General features: G+C 60.9%; 1 protein-coding gene across 1 annotated transcript in view; it reads left to right on the forward strand.

The window, feature by feature from the left end:
• Positions 1-10,920: 10,920 nt before the first annotated feature.
• MOB2 (MOB kinase activator 2) overlaps positions 10,921-20,845 on the forward strand; it is a 49,955-nt gene continuing 40,030 nt past the window's right edge. Inside the window, exon 1 of the mRNA XM_032640036.1 lies at positions 10,921-11,040. Coding sequence (XP_032495927.1) covers positions 11,024-11,040 — 17 coding nt within the window. The 5' untranslated portion in view covers positions 10,921-11,023. The remainder of the gene's footprint in view (positions 11,041-20,845) is intronic.

Consider the following 20,845-nt stretch of genomic DNA (forward strand, 5'->3'; position numbering starts at 1 on the left):
ACATAAGAGTGGGAATAAGGGAAGGGAAACACGGGGTCACACAAGGGGTCAGTTATCTGGGTCACCCAGGGCTTTCTTCATGGGGACCCTCACGGGTGGGGCGGCCTGGCTTTTTAGCTGTGTAGTTGGCATTGTGTTTATTCCAGATACATGCCCTTTTTTTTTTTTTTTTTTTGTGCGGCACGCAGGCCACTGTTGTGGCCTCTCCCGTTGTGGAGCACAGGCTCCGGACGCGCAGGGTCAGCGGCCATGGCTCACGGGCCCAGCCGCTCCACGGCATGTGGGATCCTCCCGGACCGGGGCGCGAACCCGCGTCCCCTGCATCGGCAGGCGGACTCCCGACCACTGCGCCACCAGGGAAGCCCCAGATAGATGTCATTGAAATGAATGCCTTAGCAATCAAAAGCTTAGTGTCAGGCACTAACTTTACAATCAAAAAAGCTAATTATCAGGCATTTACACTACAGGGGTGGGTGGATGGGTGAGTGGGTAGATAAATGAGTGGTGAGTGGATGGGAGGGAGAGTGGATGGATGGATGGATGGATGGATGGGTGACTGGTTGCATGGATGGGTGATTAAGGAGTGGATGGGTGAATAGGGGTATATGAATGGCTGGGTAGGGGGTAGAGGGATGGGTAAATGGGAGGAAGGCAGGGAGGGAGGGGAAGAAGGCGGGTGAGTAGTAACCCTCCATCACACCTAGTGCACCTCTATTAGTCGGCCGTATATTAAAGCTGTGTGCTTACCTCCATCCTCCCACCGGACCATAGGCATCCTGTCCTTGCTAAAGAAGGTGCCCAGTGGGGCTTCTCTGGTGGCGCAGTGGTTGAGAGTCCGCCTGCCGGTCTGGGAAGATCCCACGTGCCGCGGAGCGGCTGGGCCTGTGAGCCATGGCCGCTGAGCCTGCGTGTCTGGAGCCTGTGCTCCGCAACGGGAGAGGCCACAGCAGTGAACGTTCAATGAATAAACCATAAACTACCAGTGTCGGAGCTGCACACCTCTGTAGAGACCCAGTCAACCCTCTTCAAGGCCCAACTTCTCCAATGTCCCCCAGAGGGTCAGGGTCAGCCTCAGTGGCCCCTGAGGCCCAGTCTAGCTCAGACCCTGCTTCTGTGGATGGATCTGTTTAGGCACTCCTGAGGCTCAGAACTGCTGGGGCTCAGAGCAGGGCAAGAGTGAAGAGGATCGGTTCTCAGTAAGGCTGTGGGTGGTGGTTTGGCCTCCGGAGGCCAAGCTGCATGTGGAGAGGCTGGGGCATGTGTAGGGAGAGGGCAGAGGTGGGACTGTGCCCTGCTGGGAAGCTGACCACCTCTGGCCAAGGGATGGGAAGGGACGCATGGCTCTGCGTGGCTCTGGACGGCAGGTAGGCTGGGGGTGGGGTTCATCTCTTCTGGAGAAAAGTGGTCCATCCTGAGCAGGGGAGAGGCCCTCTGCCATCCAGGAGAAGCCATGGAGACTTCGAGGTCTGAAGAATGGAAATGGGGAGTTGGTGTCCCATTCTCCCAGAAAGGAAGGGGGCTGGGTGCTGGGCAGATAATTGGGGGTGGGGCTGACTCCCAGCAGGGCTTCTTGTGGGTGCCTAGCCCACCCAGTCAGTGGGGGCTCATGAGGCTGAGCCCCCAGAGAAACCTCATCGTTTTTGGCAGGGGCAGGGGTGTCGAGACTAGTAAAAGGCAGTCCCAGGACCTGCTTCTGGCCCAAGGGTTGGGGGTCTCCAGACATGGGGTCTTTTTGAAAGAGTGGTGGGGCCCTGATTATGTGATGATGGTTTTAGAAAGGGAGAAGGGGTTGGGGGCAAGAAAGAAGTGGCTCCCCCTGAGGACGGGACCAAAGTTGGTCTTGGGCAGAAGGGAGGGAAAGAGGCTGCCATAGGCGACCAGTTCCCAGAGCAAGAGCTGGGGAGGGGGACGGGGAGGACAAGTGAACCCCCTCCCCCCCCCTCCAGAGACAGAAAAGCTGCGGGTCAGGGTAATGCCAGGGCCAGGCTTGGCCAATTCTAGGCAGGTCCCTGGGGGAGCTCCCTCCAGGCTTTCAAACTTCCCGGCCTGGGGAACTGCGGGGGGGGGGGGGGGGGGAGGGGCTGAGGAGGGGGGGAGGCTGCGGCAGGCGGAGCTCGGTTTCTCAGTCTCTGTGCAAACACCACATATGAGACCAGAGCTGCGAAGGCCTTTCCTCAGGGCAGCCCAGCCGGGCAACTCTGGGAACAGAGGGAAAGCTGCCCCTTTCGCCGTCAATTAAGCGGGGTACCCCGCCCACCCGCCGCAGCACGTGCGCTCCCGGGACTCCTCGCCGGCGCCTCAACCCCAACCAGGGCGCTCTCCCTGCTTGCACACCTGGGGCCTCCGCGGGGGCCCAGCAGGGCAGGTGACTGTCCGGGATGGCGGTGTTGGCACCATGGGCATCCGGGCGGGCGGAAGCCAGACTCAGCCTGACGCAATTGGCGGACGTAGCTATAAATAGCCAAGGAGAGCTTGAAATAGACGTGGGGGGAAGGGAGAGGGTGGGTGGTGAGGGGCCGGAGTCCTGGAGAGCGGCGGGAGGAGAAAGGGTCTGAGCGCCAGACACCAAGGGAGGAAACAAAGCCCCACTTTAGAGCGCGCCCGTCCGGTGGGTGTTCACACCCGGAAACATTTGCGGAAGCAGGGTGAAGTCCAGCCAGCCCAATGCCCACATTGGCGGGGGAGGGCGGGGTGGGGGGTGGGGGTCTGGGACAGGATGGTGACCAGTGTCGGCCACAGCTCACGGCCTGGCTCTCAGCCTTCGGCTCCCAGGTGACCTGAGGGCAGAGCGGCCCCTCCTCCCTATGCCTCCCAGGACCGGCAGAAATGAGATTTCGTTCCTCTGCCCCTTCCCCAGTCAAGCCCCTGGCGCTGGAGACCCCTCCAACACCACCACCCCCCCCCCCCACACACACACACTCCGCAGGGACCCGGCATCAAGGGAAACTAGGCCTGGCAGGAAGGAGGCTCCGCCCCCTGCACCTTTACCTGAACCGTCTACCAGAACCTCCCTGGCTCAGCGGCATTGCCCACCTGCCCCAGGACACGCTGCAGCTTATGGGGGTCCCACGTATCTCGGGCTCTGGACATCTAGGCCAATACTGGGCAACCACAGGCCTGCAGGACTAAGACCCCACGTGGGCCCAGAGGTGGAAGAGAGAACCCCAGCCTCCCTCCCCGAGTATGTCCCCCCCACCCCCGCCCCTGCAAGTGATTTCACACCTAGTTTCAGACCGCACTCTCTCTGAGGTTCCCCACCCAGGCGCCAGTCCCTCCGCTCCTGGCCTCTGCTGGAGGTCTGCCGTGGGGAGCTGGGCGGCAGGCGTTAGGGCAGATCAGGAACAAGAGGGCGGCGCGGGAGCCGCTGATAAGGCCCTTCCCCGTGAGGCAACCCTAACAGGAAACTCCAGGAAGGGCAGGATTTGGGGTCGAAGGACGGGCTCGGGGAGGGTACGGTCAGGGGCCTCACCTCACCCATCCGGTGGCTGGCTGCCCTGCTCCTCCCCGAGGGGAAGGATGCGGCTGCACCGCCAGTGGGGGGACCGTGGGCGCGGCCCCACCGGCCAGTGCGGGGCTGTCCCGCTGGGCGGCGACGTCAGCCCAGGTGTAGGGGCGCCCAGAGCCTCTTGGCTGGGGCGGGAGCAGCCGGCCTCTGGGCCCTCCGGAAGCGCCCCCATCACACTCCAGCCCCTGGGGTCCCCCTCCTGGGAGCCCAGACCCCACCCTACCGGCGCGCACAGCCGGGCCAGCCCCGGGCTCCCGGGACCGGGAGGCTGGGTGTGGTGGGTGCTCCGCGCGCTCGCACTGAGCTCACGCCGGGAAGGCCGCGCCCACCCCCGGACGCCGCCAGCCGGGCCCGCCGCGGCGTCCTTCATCCTCAAAGCGCCGCTGCCCCTGGGCTCCCGCCCCTCCGCGCGCCCCGGGCCGCGAGTGGAGGGGGGCGCCGTGAGCACCTGCTTCGCGCCAAGCCCGAGGGCATCGCGCCCCAGCCCCCGGTCCGGCCCCAGGTGGGCAAACACCTGCCGGGCGGGGACGAGGCGAGCGCCCTTCCCTGCGTCCCGGGCCGAGCCACACGAGAGTAGGCCTGCCCACTCAGGGGGCGCACGGTGAGCTCCTCTCCGGCCTCGGGCTCCCACCCCCGCGCTCCCGGAGCCGGGCGAGCAGCCCGGCAGCGCCACCTGCTGCCCGCGCTCGGGGAGGGGCGGCCGGTTCGCGGGCCGGGACCCCCAGCCTCCACACATCCCGGGAGCCCTGCTGGCTGGGAGGAAAGCGTGGCTTGGGAGTTCGGGTCTTCAGCGGTCTCCAGCACCACGGCTCCCTGCCTCCACCCTCCTTCTGAGGCCTCGCCTTTGGCCCATCTGCAGCCTCACCTGCTCCGGGCCTCCCAGCCCCACGGCCACACCCTCAGAGACACCTCTGCAGTCAACAGCCACGGCTGTGTCTCCGGCCAGATTTCATCCTTGGCCTTCAGACCTGGAAAGGCCCAGGTGCTGGGTGCCACCTACAGTCTGGCTGGCATCGCGTCTCCCTCCCCTGCCCCTTGCCCACACCCCCTCCCCTCCCTTCCCCACCCTCACCCCACGGCCCTCCAGTAAGCAGCACAGGCTATGGCTCTTGACTGTTACTTCAGTTCCACTCCCTGCACCCCTCATCTGGATGGTGACGCCCACGTCCAGGCCTCCAGTCTCTGGTCTCCTCCAGCAGCCCCCACCCGCACTCACCTCCACTGAGCGGCCTACCAAGCACCCTCCTTCTGCAAGTCCTTCTCTCTCCCTGGAAGGTGCCCCTGCCCTGGTCTGCAAGTGTGTCCATGGCTCCCCCAGTCTTAGGTGCATGGCCTCACTCAAATCCCCCCCATTGCTGAGAAGATATACACACTTGTCCCCCTCCGTTGGGGGTCTGCCTCTGCCCCCACTGCCCAGCAGGGCGTGGCACTGAGAGTCCCTGATCTCTGCCTTCATGTTAGCGTGACATTCTCCTGTGTGTGTGTCTGTGTCCAAATATCCCGCTTATAAGGACACCAGTCATATTGGACTAGGGCCCACCCTCATGGCCTTATCATAACTAATTTCATTTGGAAAGACCCTATTGCCAAGTAAGGTCACCTTCTGGGGCACTGGGGGTCAGGACTTTGCCATATCATTTTGGGCGGGACACAGTGCAGCCCGTGGCGGGTGTCAGCAGGTAGACGCGCACACTTCAGGATGACCAGGAAGCCCCTCAGACCTTGCTCACGGCACTGCTCAGCAACCTGCTCTGGGAACAAGGCTTTATGGCCGCAGAGCCGGCCTCCCCTGCTGACTAAATGGGGTCTTCACAGATCAGAGCAGGCACCAGGTTGATCAGTAAAAGCCACTAGGTGGGGCTTCCCTGGTGGCGCAGTGGTTGAGAGTCTGCCTGCCGATGCAGGGGACACGGGTTCGTGCCCCGGTCTGGGAAGATCCCACGTGCCGCGGAGCGGCTGGGCCCGTGAGCCATGGCCGCTGAGCCTGCGCGTCCGGAGCCTGTGCTCTGCAACGGGAGAGACCACAGCAGTGAGAGGCCCACGTACCGCAAAAAAAAAAAAAAAAAAGAAAAGCCACTAGGCGCCTGCAGACTAGGAGATCTAGCATTTGGAGACCCCCGATCTCGTAGCCCCCTCCCATTGGATGGAGAAGGGTGAGCCAAAGCAGGCTCGCGGCAGGGCTGGGAGGACGGCCCAGTCTCCTGGCTCTTTCCTGGGCCTGCTCGTTTCACGGCTACCAGCCAGGGGCCATGGGTTAGGGGTGCTTAGACTGTCCTGCCCCAGCCAATCCAGGGACTCGAGCTGGGGAAGGCTGGATGGAACAGGGCAGAGGCTGGGGGGGAGGGGAGAGGCCAGGGGCCACCGGCATTAAGCATTAGCATGGCCCCTGGCCAGTGGTAAGTGCCCCAGAAGTAATCCCAGGTGACAGTGATTCCTGTTGTCTCTATGGATACCTGGCCCTGAGCAGCAGTGCCCACCCCCTCAGGGCCTAAGCCAAATGCCCCACAGAGGGGGCAGGGGGAGGGGCACTGGAGCCTGAAGCTCTCCCAAGGCAGCTCAGCCCTCCTGCCACCGCCAGACAGAAGGGCCGCGGAGCGGGCTGCTCCCACGGGTGACGTCCTCCACCGTTCTCAAGTCCCAGGGAGGAGAGCCCCTCTGTGAGGCAGAATGTAGTGGGAAGACGGTGGGCTTAGGAACAGAGGGTTCTGGAATCCCAGCTCTCCACTTGCTCACTGGGGGACCTTGGACAAGTTCCTATCCCTCTAGGAGCCCTGGTCTCCTTCCTGCAATCACTGCCCAGAAGGGCGTGAGGCTGAAGTGAAGAAGTGTGTGTAGGGCAGCCAGCCCGGCAGCACCGGTCTGCAGGATTGGCTGAAGGCTTGGAAGGACCGATGCCTTGGGAGGACCTTGCAGCTCCCAGGGGATTGGCTTTCTGAGGTGCCTTCCCCAAAGCAGACCCCCAGGCTTGTCTGAGACAAGCAATGCTGACCCTTTGCACCACGAGGCCAGCCCTCTCTGCTGCCCTCGTGCTGCTGTCACCCTCAGCCTCACTGGGGACTGTCCCACACGCGAGAACCAGCTCAGGAGGCAAGAGGGAGCCACTGTTCTCCAGCCTCCGAGGTGTAGGAGAAAGTGTATCCTTCTGGCCAGGCAGCCCGGCACTGGGAAGGATGCTCTGGACCTCCGACTGGCCACGTCCCCCATCGGCTGTCGGACACAAGGGAAGTCAGCCAGAGGCGGGCCCTCTGCCCACAGCATGGGCAGTGAGTGGGCCCATGGGATGGACAGACAGGGTCAGGCCAGAGACAGTGAAAGCAAAGGAGGACCCAGCAGGGCGCGGCTTGCGCCCGGGGTCACTGTTGAGAGTCAGCTTTCTCCGCGAAGACTTGCCATGTGGTCACTGTTATCCTGGAAGCCTCATCCTCCGCCCCACAATGGAAGACAACTCCTTCTGGAGGATTCCTGCAGGTCCCCAGTCTACAGCAAAGCATAACTGGGAAAACCAAGCCCCTCGTTTCCCTGCCCAGGAACTCCCTGCTGGCACACAGCTCCAGGCGCCCCTCTGGGCAGAATCTGGGCAGAAGGCGGGTGGCTGGTGGAAAGGACAAGGTTGAGGGTTGGCGTCTGCATCAGTGTCCTGTGACTGCTGTAACAAAGGACCACAAACTGAGTGGCCTACGGCAACAGAAATTTGTTGTCTCACCGTTCTGGAGGCCGGAAACCAAAATCTTTGGTGTCAGCGGGGCTGGTTCCTTCTTAGGGCTTTGAGGGAAGGCTCTGGCCCACGCCTCTCCTTGGCCTGTGTCTCTTCACACCACCTTCCCTCTGTGATCAAATCGCCCCTTTTTATAAGGACACTGTTGGACTAGGTGCCCATGCTATTTCCATTACGACCTTATCTTAACTAATTCAATCTGCAATTTCTCCGTTTCCAAGTAAGGTCCCATTCTGAGGTACTGGGGGGTTATGACTTCAACATACCTCTTTCGAGGGGTTGGGGGGGCACAGTTCAACCTGTAACAGCCAGAACGCCTTGTCCCCGTCGTTGGCGTCATCATTCTCCAGAGCGCTTAGCACTGCCTAAAGTATTATATGCCTTGATTTTTTTCATTGGCCGTGTACTCCCATTAGTCTGTAAGCTCTATGGGGGTTACTTCTTGTCCGTCTTGTCTGCCGTTGCATTCCGAGCACCTACGGAGGGCCTGGCACACGGTTGGCACACAATACTTATTTGCCAAGTAGATGGATGAATGGAAAGAGGGCTGAGTGGAAAACCTTGCAGTTCCACCTCCCTGCCAAAGTAGTAAGACCACAAGCAGAACTGAACCTCCAGGAAAGTCACAGAGGTTGGTGCCACCGCCAGAGAACTGCAAGGCGCAGAGGTCCTGTCACGTTCTAGTTTCACTCGTACGTGTCGTCTGTGCAGGAGATGGAGGCCTGTCGGTGACTGACAGTGGGTTATTGCAAGTTTAAGGCCCTGATTATGTGGACAGCGACAGCTGTCCTTCCAGATGTGGTATCCTTCCTGGAGCCAGTCAGTACAACAGTCCCCACCCTACCCCCACACCAAGAGCACCAGGAACGGTGAGCTGTCCTTTGCCAGGGTTAGGGGTGCACCACCACCATCTCACTGCAGGGTCACATCAGTGCTTACGCCCTCCACCATGGTTTAGTCCACGCAGAGTCTGATTATGTCAGGATGCCACATCGTTCCGTCATATGGACAATGTCCCGTTGATAGGCTGCAGAACCCAGGACTTAGTGATATTCTAGACACTAAAATAACGTACGTGGTTGCCAAGGGGATAGATCCCATGAAAATTTAGGAACTTGCCACACCTAAGTGAAATTTTAGAGGTTCAGTAATCTGGACATCCCCTCCAAAGTGAAGGACACCTTGAGCACCTCAACACTGGGAAGAACACACACATTTTGATGGATATATCAATCAGGCAATTGTCTTTAACTTCAAGTAACAGAAACTGGAAAGAACAGCGACTTGAGATTTTTTCAATTAAAGAAGTCCAGAGGTAAGAAGTTCAGGATCGCCGCGGAGGTTCCAGAGTTTCAGCAAGAACTCAAATTCTTTCCATCTTTCTGCTCTGCCGTCGTTAGCATGCCTCATGGTCCCAGATGGCTGCAGAAGCTCTAGCTGTCATTTTCCTATTATTGGCAGGAGCTAGGAGACTGGGCCAGGTTGGGGTGGGGAGGAAAGACAAAAAGGATTTCCTGGAAGCCACCCAACAACTTCCACTTCCATCTCATTGGCCACCCTGTCTACATGGGAAGCTGGGAAAAAGAAGGAGGAGGGGGAGGAGGAAGGGAGAAGAAAAGCTATGAACATTGGGCAGCTAACATATCATCTCTGACCAGTGCTCACTGAGGGTGCTAGTCTCATCTAGTTCGCAAGAGACCTGAGGGTTTGCCAGCTTTGAATATGCTCCAGACTGAGGAGAAGATATAGCTGAGGCTGCAGTACATGCAGTTCTACCAGTTGGCACTTATGACTCAATGGATCCAGTGGTGCTTGGTGGAGATCGTGGAGCTCTAGCGGGTGAACGAGATAGAAGGGCCCCAGGGTCTTGGAGCAAAGCCACATCCTCTTACAAAATAAACCATGATTCTTTGAGATGTGAGTTTTGACTTGCCACTGGGCTCCACTTCAGACCGTACATAAGACCACGGGACGTCTCATGACTATGTGATCTGAATGGCCCATTATGGACTGGGTGACACAAAGCCATAAAGTGGGGTGTACCCAGTGGTAAACCACCATCGGGGGAAGGGGGATGGACCTTCAGCACAGGTAAGCAGCCTGTGCAGGGGGATCACACTCCCGATACGCTGAGTCATAGCTCCCTGCTTCCCCATCTTCAGCCTACACCTGTGACCTTATGAAGTTTCTTAGGGCACTATTATTCCCATTCCACTAATAAAGAAGTTGAGTCACAGGGACATTAAACAATTTCTCCAAGTCACCCAGCCAGTAAGTGGAAGAGCAGGGATCCGAGGCCCAGGCTACCGCGGCGACGTGGGATGGGGGACTGGGGGGGGGGGGCGGGTCGCGGGGCAGGAAGCTGGATGCAACCTGGGGGGTGGCCCGAAGCTTGGGTAACAGTTTAGGGAAGATTACAGCAGCCGGAGGCAGGCAGGGTCCCCAGGGGCTCATACTCCTCGGGGAAGAATGGTCTGGGTCACTGTCCTAGGTAGAGATGCAACCTGCAGATGGCCGGCCGCAGGCAAAGTCCTAACTACCCTGGCCACTTGTCCAGCTGTGGAGACGAAGGCCCTGGCCCATATCTGCGTGCTTTTCCTCCCTGAGATGGGACATGCGACAGGACTTCCCCTCGTCCCTCTGTCTTTCCTCATTATTTCTTCTCAGGTGGCTGGTGGTCAAGTGCGCAATTTCCCCCCACAAGCTTCATGATCGGCAAGGCACCAGAGGGAGAGAGGCAACCTCCGCACAGCTGGCGGCAGCTGAGGAGACTCGGGTGGGGCCGTAGGGTGGGGCGGGACCAGGGCCAAGGGCAGCGCACTGGGCGGGGGGCGGGGGTGGGGTGGGGTGGGGACGCAGCGTGTCATCCGTCCCAAGCGTCCCATGTGTCCCAAGCACCGTCTCCTCCATTCTTGATCTCAGCCAGCGGCTTCCACCACCGATGTGGTCCCTGGACAGGCACCCGTCCCTCCAGGCATCTGCCCTGTAGGGCAGCCAAAGCCCAGCGCCTGCCCCAGGCTCTCTCCTTCCTTGGGGAAGGAGCCGCCCCACAGACCTCTGTTTGTCTCGTTGACCGTCCCCGCGTCCAGGGCCCCATGGCTGCCAGGAGGCTGGATGGAGGGGTGTCGCGGGCTGGTCTCCGCCGCCGGGACGGGCAGAGAGTGGGGCTCAGGTCACGGGAAAGGCCGCCGGGATGCGAGGGCGCGGGGCTCAGAGGGTCTCGCTCCCTTGGCCGAGCCGGGAGCGCCCAACACCGTGCCGGTCCTGTCCCCGAAAACTTCCCCTGCTGCCAGCTGACGGCTCAGCCTGACATGCGAAGCTTACTGAGCCTGGAGAGAAGCCAGTGGCCGAGGGGACCCGAGGAGGGGGGAGGGGCTGCGGCGTTCTGGCGACATGAGGCGGCCAGGGCGTAGGGGGCAGTATGGGGAGCAGGGGGACAGCGAGATGGAGGGGGACATCCCGGACGTGGGGAGACATCCAGGGTGTGAGGGGACAGTGGGGTGTGAGGGGACATCCCGGGGTGTGAGGGGACAGCGGCTTGTGTGGGGACATCCTGGGGTGTGAGGGGACATACCGGGGTGTCAGGGGACATCCCCGCGCAGGCTCCAGTAGGTGGGTGGGGGACAGGGCTGCAGGGGCGGCCCGGACTACGTTTCCCAGCAGGCAGCGCGCTCACGTCACTTCCTGCGGCGCCCGCGGCGCGCGTGTGGGAGTGAGCGAGCGAGTGTTTACTTCCGGCCGCCGCCGCCGCGAGCTGAGGGCCGAGAGAGTCGGGCGGCGGGCGCGGCGGTCCCCGCGCAGCCATGGACTGGCTCATGGGGTGAGTCGGGCGGCGGGGCGGCGGGGTGGCGAGGCTGGCGGGCCGGGCCACGGGAGGGGCCGCGGGGCGCGCCGCGGGCGGCACCGGTCAAGGGCGGCGGGCCGGGCGGCGCGGGCCGGGCCGGCGAGGGGCGTCCCCGGGTTGGGCGCGGGGCCGGGGCTCCCCGGAGCGGGGTCGGGGCCGGACCGGGAGCGGGGCCGCGTCCGGCCTGCAGTCGGCGCCCGCGCGGCGCGGCGCGTCCCGGGAGCCGACCCCGGGCAGGCGGCCACACCTCGCCTCTGGGTTTCGGGCGGCGGGGGAGGTCGGACGGAGGCTGCTCGCGCCGGTCGCCGCGGCGAACTTGCTTCGGGAAGAGATAACTTTGACGCCGGCAGAGAACAGCCCCTTGATAAACGAGGGAAAAGAAGCAAAACAACCCAACTCTGCCAGCGTCCGCCGGGGCGAGGTCGGCGGGGCCGGGGTGCGATCGGCGTCTCCGCGGGCGGCTGCCGCAGGGCGGGGTAGGAAGGAAGCATCAGCACCGGAGCTTGGGCTGGGCTCTCCCTCTCGTCGGCGTGTGTGTTGGGTTTGCTGGAAGTTAGATAAACGTATAGAACGTCACGTCGTCTTCAATAAGTCATTCTCCCTAAAAACATCATTTTTTTTCCTGTCCTTTCTCTCTTTTTTTTTACTTTTTGAGGATCGAGAAGGGCTGGCACTTTTCACCCAGTAACGTGGTCCTCCATCCGATCTGTGCCCAGCTCTGGTTTGTATAGCACCCCTCCGGGAGCTTGGGGTGGGAGTGAGGGAGCGGTTGCTGGGTCCTTGGCCTCGACCGGTGGAAGGGCTTGTCTGGACACTGAAGTCCGGGAAGGGAGGTGAAAGGTCCGATGTACGTTTCGTGTCAGTGTCTGTCAGGCCCTAACGGGGTGTAGGCAGAGTGGAGGGTGCTGTCGGCGTAGTCAGGGACATGAATGAGACCCACCCTTGCTGGCAGGTTGGGTGGAGTTTAGTGAAGGGGGAGACCAGACAGCGTGAAGGGTGAATAAAGAGGCCAGAGAGTTGCTGAGTGCGACGGGGTAGACCTGGAGCCAGAGTGCAGGGCTGAGGGCGGCATGTGGGTGATGCAGGCGGCTAGCCGCGGGGCAGGGCCGCTCACCTGGCTTCTTGCAGAGGCAGCACTGCCGTCCCAGCCCCACTGCTTGTTAGCTGTGTGACTCTAGGTGGTTACTGATTCTCCAGACCTGCGTTTAAAAAGTCATCTGTAAGGTGGGAATCATGGTCCTTGCAGCATGGTGTCGTGGAAGGGTTCACTAAAGCGTTTGCCACAGTGCCCGGCATTGGTGGATGCTGGTTACCGTTAGTAAGGAGAGATGCTTGTCGGAGGCCTTCGTAACCCACGGGCACCAAGACTTGAGGGCAGACAGCTGTGTTTGCTTTATTTTGAACCATAGATGCGTGCTTTCTGTGTTTATCAGGAGGGACTGCTTTGGAGGCTGCCTGGCCTCCCGTGAGTCGGTTTCAGGGGAGTAGGCTGTTGATTGGCTGAGTTGAGTTAACAGGGCTTAGGGTCGGAGGGACCAGCCCGATCAGCTGGGTTGCCGAGGGGGCAGCTGATTGTATTTTGTCTGTGTGTGGTTATTATGTGCTCGTGTCCATAAGAAGCAGGTACTCTGTGCCTGGAAACTGACCAGCAGTCCGTTTTTTTTAACTGCCTGAGGTCTGTGCTTTATGGACTGTATTGTCATCATTGTGAACAACCAGAAGTTTACCACAGCTAGGCTTAGAAGGGTCTGGTTCTCCAGGCGCTTGTCAGGACTGTCTGGGTAAGATCAGCGGAGCACTTACCTCCCTGTGGGCGGGGGAGGCCGGGCCCAGTGTTGGAGGAAGACAGCTTTGAAAGGGACAGGCTTGGAGCTGCTGCTTCTGTGGTCTCTGGGGAGGGAAGGAGCCGACTGGATGTAAAGCAGGCAGTAGGCAGTTCTGAAAGGGAACTAGAGATCTACAGAAAGGGGTTAGGATGGAGTTTGCTTATCTTCGTGCATGTGTTTTTAAACTTGGAGGATTGCATCTCAGACTTGGTGAATCATGAATTCTTTAACATTTCCTTAACTATGAAGCACCCCCCCTTAAAAAAAAAAAAGTGGAACAGTCTCAGTAGTCAAGTTCTGATCTTCTCGAGAGCATGTTTCCAGGGTGGTGTCTGAGTATGCTAGAGCTGGGAGGGCCCGGGTGGCCCTCTGTCCCTCCCACAAGTTTACTGAGCATCTGCTGTGAAGTATGGGGATGCAGAGGCCCGGACTTCACAGCTGCAGAGGGAGAGAGCGGCAGAGATCCCAGCTCTCCCACCCTGGTCCACCTGCCACTCCACCTGGCCCCTCTCGTGAGGAGAGCCAGCTGGCGGCGCGTGAAGGGCCTGGCTCCTGCCCGACGCCCTTTACATGCTTAATGCTAGGACTTCAGTTAATCCTTTAGCCAGGTTTCAGCCTGGAAGAATTGAGGAAATGTGTGATTTTTTTTTTTACTGTTTCTTGATATTTTTATTAATTCACATCATTCCGTGTCAACCGGTTTGTTTGGAATAGAGTTCTCATGTTTTTAATGTTTTTTGTTCTTTTGAGAAGCAGTTTCTCTGCATTTGTCCATCACGGGGACAAAGTATGGACTCAGCTGTAGGCAAACGGTGCGTCCTCCTCCTCGTCTTCTGATCACTGTTATGACCGGAAGAGTGGGTTACAGATGTTCGAGTGAGACCACACCTTCCCTGTCACTGAAAGGGCCTTGCTGAGTAATGCTGGCAGCCTTATCTTCAGCTCTCCCTGCCGTGTGTGAGGAAAGGGAGGCCTGCAGGAAACTTGCTCAGGGAAGCTAGAAAGAAAGCCAGCATGTTACAACTTGCTGCTGGACTTTGCCGGGGCTCACTTGCAGGAGAGTTTTGTGACGAGCAGCTCGCATCCGTCGTCTTACTGTATGTTTCCTCTGCTTGGCATTGAGCGCCGAGGTGTGTGGTAATTTTTTTCCTCTTTTTTTACAAAAGTAATTTCTAACTTGAAAAGGGTTGCGCTTCTTGTGTAGGTCACCTCTGGGGTCCTTGGCTCTACCCGTTCTGGACAGCAGCTGACAGGGTGGCACCCTTGCCCAGAGCAGAAGCTGCATGAGCTGGGGCAGCGAGGGAGCCACCCCGCAAGTGTGACAGTTTGGAGAGAACTTCTGTCCTGCCCTCAGCTGGCAGTGGCAGCCATCTGTGAGTGGACGATAGGCGTGTGGTTTACATTTTACCCGACAAGGCTGGGTCCAGGAGCTTCCCAGCCAGCATCTGGGAATATAGAAGAGGAAGCACACTTCCTCTGCTCCTGACTGGTGGGGGCCTACGGGGTGAAGTTGGCAGGGACCTGCCCACCCGCGCCCTCTGGCCCAGCCCGCACCCTGCGAGCCCCTTGCTGGGGCCGCTCGGGCCTTGACGTCAGCACCTCCTTTCCTCCCCGGCGGCAGACTGAGGTGGGGTGAGGCGCAGGGTAGGGCTTCCTGGCTCTGGCCGGAGGAGACAGGCCTCCCGGCCTGGCGATTCACTCCACAGGGCGGTGGAGTTGGCGCTCCCGGGCAGCACCCAGGGTGTGCTATACGGTCGGGGGCTTTCGGGCCTGATGGGTCTGCCGGCAGGGATCTTGCACTCAGGTGAAGGGGATCCACCCGTGGATGCCACCTCTGCGGGCATTTGAACCGGATGTTGATGACTTTCCCTTGGCACTTGGCCTCTGGGGAGGGTGTCGCGGTGGCTGGCAGTCAGATCCCATATGAGGGCACCCAGGCTGAGCTTGCTCGATTCTCTAGGGTTTGGGTTTTTTTTTTAACAGTCTCCTTGAGGTATAATTTACCTACCATAAAGTTTACTTGCTTTAAGCGTACAATTAAGTAGTTTTTAGTAAAATTACAGAGTTGACCATCACCACAGTTTAGTTTGAGAATGTTCACCTCACCCTCGAAAGAAATCTCGTGTTCAGGGTGCCCCGTTCCCTCCCTGACCCTAGGCAATCACTGATTTACTTTCCATCTCTACAGATTTGCCTACTCTGGGCATTTCGTGTGGAAATGGAACGGAATCACAACACGTGGTCTTCTGTGACAGTTCACTTAGCTTAATGTCGCGAAAGTTCATCGGTGGTGTTGCTGGTGTCAGCTGTCCTTTTTGTGGCCAAATGATATTCCATGGTGTGGAGATATGCATGTGTTGCCTCTCCACGGACACCTGGATTGTTCCTGCTTTTTGCTGATCCTGAAAGATGCTGCTGTGACCCAGCCTCTTCCAGCCGTGAGCCGGACCACTTCCTGCCGCGAGACCTCCAGTCCCGACTGCGTTCACCGTCTGTCCTGGGCCAGACCCCGAGCTCAGGATCAGTGTCGCCGACGGAGAAGACAGTCCCCGCTCTGTCAGGCTGGGCAGCAGGAGCAAATGATGTGGCGGCAGAGGGCGGGCCGGGAGGGCGGCTCGGGAGGGTGCACAGGAGTTTTCCAAGCAGAAAGGAGGAAAGGTCACGGCCCAGGAAGGAGGAACGGCACGTGCAAAGGCATAGAGGCACGAGGAGAAAAACTGCGGCCAGTGGGCCCCGGAACCTGTGGTTGCAGGGCACACGCAGGAGCAGCTGCTTTCCAGGCAGGCAGTCACTGTGGCCTGGGCGTGTGGCAGTGCTCGCCTGGGGCTAGGGTGCGTTCAGATTCCTCTAAAGAGGGCCACGGTCACACGGAGCCCTTGCAGAATGAGCCCCACGTGCCTGGACACTCTTGGCAACGCGTCATTTCTCATTTGTCCTCCTGCTTGGGGTGTCTGCAGGGAACCCTGCACAAGTGTCCCCGGGGACCCATCTGAGCACTGCAGGGAGGCTCTGCGGGGTGGGCAGGGCCCGGGGCAGCCACAGTGCCCTGTTCCAGCCTCCGTCCTGGCTTCTCACCCCCGGGCGTCGCTGTCTGCTGGGCTCACCGAGGCCTCTTCTCAGGACGCTGGGAAGGCCGGGCGGCACTGGGGCGCTGGCTGCTGGACTTGTTGTCCAGACCTCATGGTGGCCTGGGAGGGGTTCGCTCGAGTGGGTGCTGGAGGCTGCCTCTGTGGGGATGCCTGTGTCGATGTTCTCACTGTCCCAGCCTGTCCCACATTGTCCTTGCTGTGGTCCTGGAAACTTAGACGCACCCAAGCACACGTTCTTGATTTTGTCAGGGACGGGCCTACGTGGCCTGGGAGGGAGGCCGAGCCCAGGCATAGGTGTGCTCGGCGGGGCACCCTCCGTGCCTGTGTTGGGCGCGTCGGCCCCGCAGGCTGGTCTGGGAGCTGGTCTCAGTGCCCAGCGGTGACTTCTGTGCGTGTCCCCCGCCAGCAGTGGCCGTGTCCGGAAGAGGCGGTGGCGCGGGCCGTTCCCAGCTGACTTGGCTGGAGGGCCTGCCGTTCTTTGTCTTCCTCGTGTTTGTTTTTCTTTCTGCACAGGATTCCTCCCGGCCCCGGGTACCCCCGGTGGTGTGCAGGGCTGTTCTATGGGACGGAGCCTGGGGACGTGGGACTAGGAACAGTTGGAACCGGAGGATAGAATGCGGATACTTAAGGAGAAGACAAGGAGATCGTTGGTGGGTGGCTGGGCCACGTGTGACCCGTGGTCCTGTTTGAGCGGAGCCGTGTGGCTTTGGGCCGTGGCCACGTTCTCCTTGTCACCCGGTTTTCTTCTCTTTGAAGAAGTTTCCTTTGCCGGTGGGAAAGAGGTGCTGTGCACGGTCACCTGCGGTGGAATATGCATGCGTCCTCCCTGCAGTGGTTGGCGTGTGTGTCCCGGGGACGATGCCGCACGGAGGCGCAGAGCTCCCACGGAGGGGTCCTGGCCATGCTGGGAAGCAGGGTGGAATCCGGTGGGTGCGTGCTCGAGAGCCATTTTAGTAGGGCTTCTGGAGTGTCTTTGAAAAGGTGCCATTTGAGCTAAGACCTGGGGAGGTGCGAGATGGGAACAGGGCTCGGGGGCTGGATGGTGTGGGTTTGAACCCCGACTGCAGCTTCACGAGTCATGCTGTTTCACCTCCCCAAGCCTCAGTTTCATTGTCTGTGAAATGGGCATAGTAGTAACCTTCCCAGCGGGTGGTGGTGGGATTTTATGAGGTGTCCACCGTGGAGAAGGCCCTCTGTCCCCTCAGAGTGAGGTGGGGCTTACCTGGCAAGGCGGCGCCTGCATGAAAATGAGTGCAAGGGCTCCGCACCCTGCGACCCCCGGCCGCCTTGTCACTGTCACCTCTGCCCTGCCCTTGGGAGTGCTGCTGTGGCAAGGACCCAGCCCTGTGTCCCGATGCACCGCTGCCCTTAGCCCCGCAGCCCAGGCTTATGCAGTAGGTCTGGCTCTCGGGGTGACTTGTGCGGAAGGCGAGGGGTCGAGGGGTCAGGGGCTTGGCGCCCTGGAGGCCGCTTGACCCCATTCCCTGCCGATGGCGCCTTCCATCTGTAACCTGCCCGCTCCCGGTCCCCTGGTCGTGCCACACCCCCCTTCCCCCGCCAGGTGCCAGTGCTGAGTGTCGCTCTGGGGCTGATCCCCGGGTGGCGGGAAGGGAGCGGCCTGAACTGGCTCACCCGGTCCGCTCTCCCGCCCCCGGGGTGCTGCGGGAGCTCCCCGGCCACCCCTCGCGTCTCCCCTCCCGCCGAGATGGCGAAGCTCGGTATGGAAGGTGGAAGGTGCTGTGGTGGCCTGCTGTCGGTCCACGCCTTCTGCACTGAGAGTCTGTCCTGGGCTGCTAGAGGGCCATGTGCAGAGGGCGCAGGCCTGGCCTGGCCTGCCAGGCTGGCTCTCCAGCAGCTCTGTCCTCCTCAGATCCCGCACTCGTATCCCCTTGTTGGTGCGGTCCAGCTCTGGTCGTGACAGGCCCCTTTGGCCTGTTCCCCGGGTTCCTTAGGACTGAGGGTTGCAGAGGGGCGTAGAGGAAGCGGTTATCACCTGTCCCAGCTGCTCATTAGTGAGACGCTTCCAAAACAGATAGGCCTCTGGGCTGTGGCAGTTTTTATTCCACGGGGTGGGGCTGCCTCCCTCTTCCTGCCAGCCTGCAGGCTGATGGGAGCCGCAGACCCCCGGGCAGAGACTCTTCCTGCAGGCTTCTCAGAAGTGATGCTGGGGGCTTCTCCCACGGGGAGTGATGTCTCCCACGGGGAGGGCGTTCTCGGGGCGCGCCGGGGGCTGCAGAGGAGGCCTCCACGCTGGGTTCTCCAGCTGAGTGTGGACTCCTTCCCTACTTCCAGGCTGGCTCAGCAGGTGTCACGGCCCGAGCAGGTCCTCAGCGTGGCCCGGGGGACACCCTCGGGGAGGAAAAGTGTCTGGAGGCGTGGGGCTGCACCCACTCTGGCCCTCACCGCTCAGCCAAGGCTTCTGAGTGGAAGGAAAATGTGGAACCCTTACGACAGGGGCTTCGGAGTGGCCGACCTGCTTCCACAGGCCGGGGCTCGCTGCACCTCCAGAGCGCTCACCGCCCGCTCAGAGACCTTCGTGCTTTTCGGTGGTTTGGGCCAGGCCTCTCGTCGGGGCAGCTCTCCCCGCCGGGCCCTTTCTCTGCACCCCTGTGGGCTGCTTAACCCGGCTTGGCTTCCTTGGCTGCTCATCAAAACAGCCCCGTGACTTGTTTACAAGGACTCTTCTGATTCAACGGATGGAGACGCCGGCCCAGTGGCCCCCGGGCAGGGAGGGGGACGGAGGTGATGTTTACTGAGTGGGGTCCCCCCAGCCCAGCAGGCGGACGGGAGACAGCCGGGCGCCCCCACCGCTGCAGCTTTATCTCGGCGGGGCCTTCCTAACGGCTGCGGGGGGCTGGGAGCGGAGGCGTGTTGAGTGGGGTGGACAGGAGGACCCAGCTCGTGGCCTTCACAAGGTCCCTCACCCTGCCACCCATGCCCCGTAGGAGTGGGAGGGAGCCAGTTTCCTTGCCGCGGCGGGTGGAGGGCATGGCCCCACACGATCCAGAGGCCACTGACACAGGCTGGGGGGGCCGCCAGTGAGGACAGGTGAGATTGGCGTTCTTCGTATGTCCCCGTGTGCATTAGTGCTGGTTGGGACCGGAGGAGAGGTGGGCGTAGCGGGCACTCGGCCTCTGCACTCTGCTGGCCTCGGCGGGCAGGGGGAAGACGGCGCTCTCGGGGTGTCGTCAGCCCGCTGGAAACTGTCTCTGGCTGCTCAGAGAGGGGGACCTGAGGCGTTGAGTTCTCTTCTCAGACTGTTTCCTGTGGCCCTGCGTTGATGCCGCGAAGGGACCCAGAGACACTGAGCCTGGCGGCACCGAGTTGCTTTCCTTGCCTACCCGGCTGTGCCCGTGAAGGGCCAGTGCTGACTCGTGCCCACTTCTGGCTCCAGGGCCTGGTGCGTTGGCAGCTCGGGACCCGGTCCCTACGTCAGGTGAGGGACCCTCCCGTTGCCCTCCCCACGAGCGGGCTGCTGCCAGTGGGTCTCCACCTGGAGTGGCCTCACCTTCCAGGGACGCTGGGCAGGGCCTGGAGGCGTGGTGGGGCATTGCTGCTGGCCCCTCGTGGGTGGGGGCCAGGGATGCTGCCCGGCATCCTGCAGTGCAGTTGAGGAAGGCTGCCGGGTCAGTCTGCGTCTCCTCGCGGGAGGGCTGGGGCGGGAGCTGCTCGTGAGCGCGGGCCATGCGTGCTTCCGTCGTGCGTCGTCGGCCTGCTCTTGGCTCAGTGGTCTAGCTTCTTAGGACTGGGGTGAGTTCTTTCTACTTTAACGGTATTAAATCCCAAGTATTAAGAGGATAGAACGTGTTCTTAAAGAGACAGCTAAGAGGAGAGAGAGGAACTGGGAGTTGCTAGAACCCAGTCAGGGGGGCTGTCTCACCGGCCCCTCCCGGCTAGCTGTGCTTCCCTTGGGCATGTGTTCTGCTGGCAGATGAGGGCACGGTAGGTGCAGCTGTGCTGGGAACCTGACCAGGGAACCCAGACGGGTCGGCGCTGTCTGCGCAGCAGGAGGCCCGAGTGAGCAGTGGGACAGCGAGTTGCATGTGTGTGTGTCTGGGCCAGGAGAGCCCCGGGACCTGTGTGTGCGCCTCTGGGCTGCGGCCTGGGCAGGGCCGTAGGGACAGACCAGAGCTTGTGCGCCCTGCCCTTTTCCTTCCTGGCCGCGTGTGAGCCCACACACGTGCACACACACACACACACAAGCATGGGGACTGTGCGCGCCATTTAGTTGATTCTGTCGGGAAAGGCATTCCATCTATGCTGCCATCACGACGTGTTCAGGAGGCCCTTGCTGGTCGGGGCCGTGTGTGGTTCCCGAGGCCGTGGAGAAGATGGCAGGCGGTGGGCGCAGGGGTGACACGGAGAGCTTGGAGCAGTGTCGTACTCCAAGGAGCCCAGGTGAGCTTGGGATGCCCCCAGGCCCCTCTCGGGAGCTCTGCGCGGCAGTTCAGGGCTGAGCCGTCCCGAGTGAGCGAGCAGCTGTAGCCTGGCGCCCGCCGACCCTGCAGGACACTCACCCGCACCACCCCCTTCACAGTCCCACTGCGCTTGTTCTCTCTTAGCTGTTGAAGGTGATGATTGAACAGAAAAGGAGTCACAAGAAGGAGATCCAGGCCTTGGATCACCCCCTGGGCTGCCCCGCCTTTCACTCCCCCCCGCAGGGCTGGCGTCCTCTCAGAGGAACTTCTTGCTGAGAGTGTGGGGCGGGTCGTGCTTGGTGACTTTCCTTCTGTGTCCTGGATGAGCTGCGTGGCATCCAGGGGCCGGAGGGGCTTCAGCGGGCGTGCAGGGCTGAGCCTGCCCATCTTCCTGAGAATCACTGACACGGGGTGTGCACTGGGGACCACTGGGGCCGCGGCTTTTTCG

The sequence above is a fragment of the Phocoena sinus genome, chromosome 8 (assembly GCF_008692025.1).
Source record: "Phocoena sinus isolate mPhoSin1 chromosome 8, mPhoSin1.pri, whole genome shotgun sequence".
NCBI classification, from domain to species: Eukaryota; Metazoa; Chordata; class Mammalia; order Artiodactyla; family Phocoenidae; genus Phocoena; species Phocoena sinus.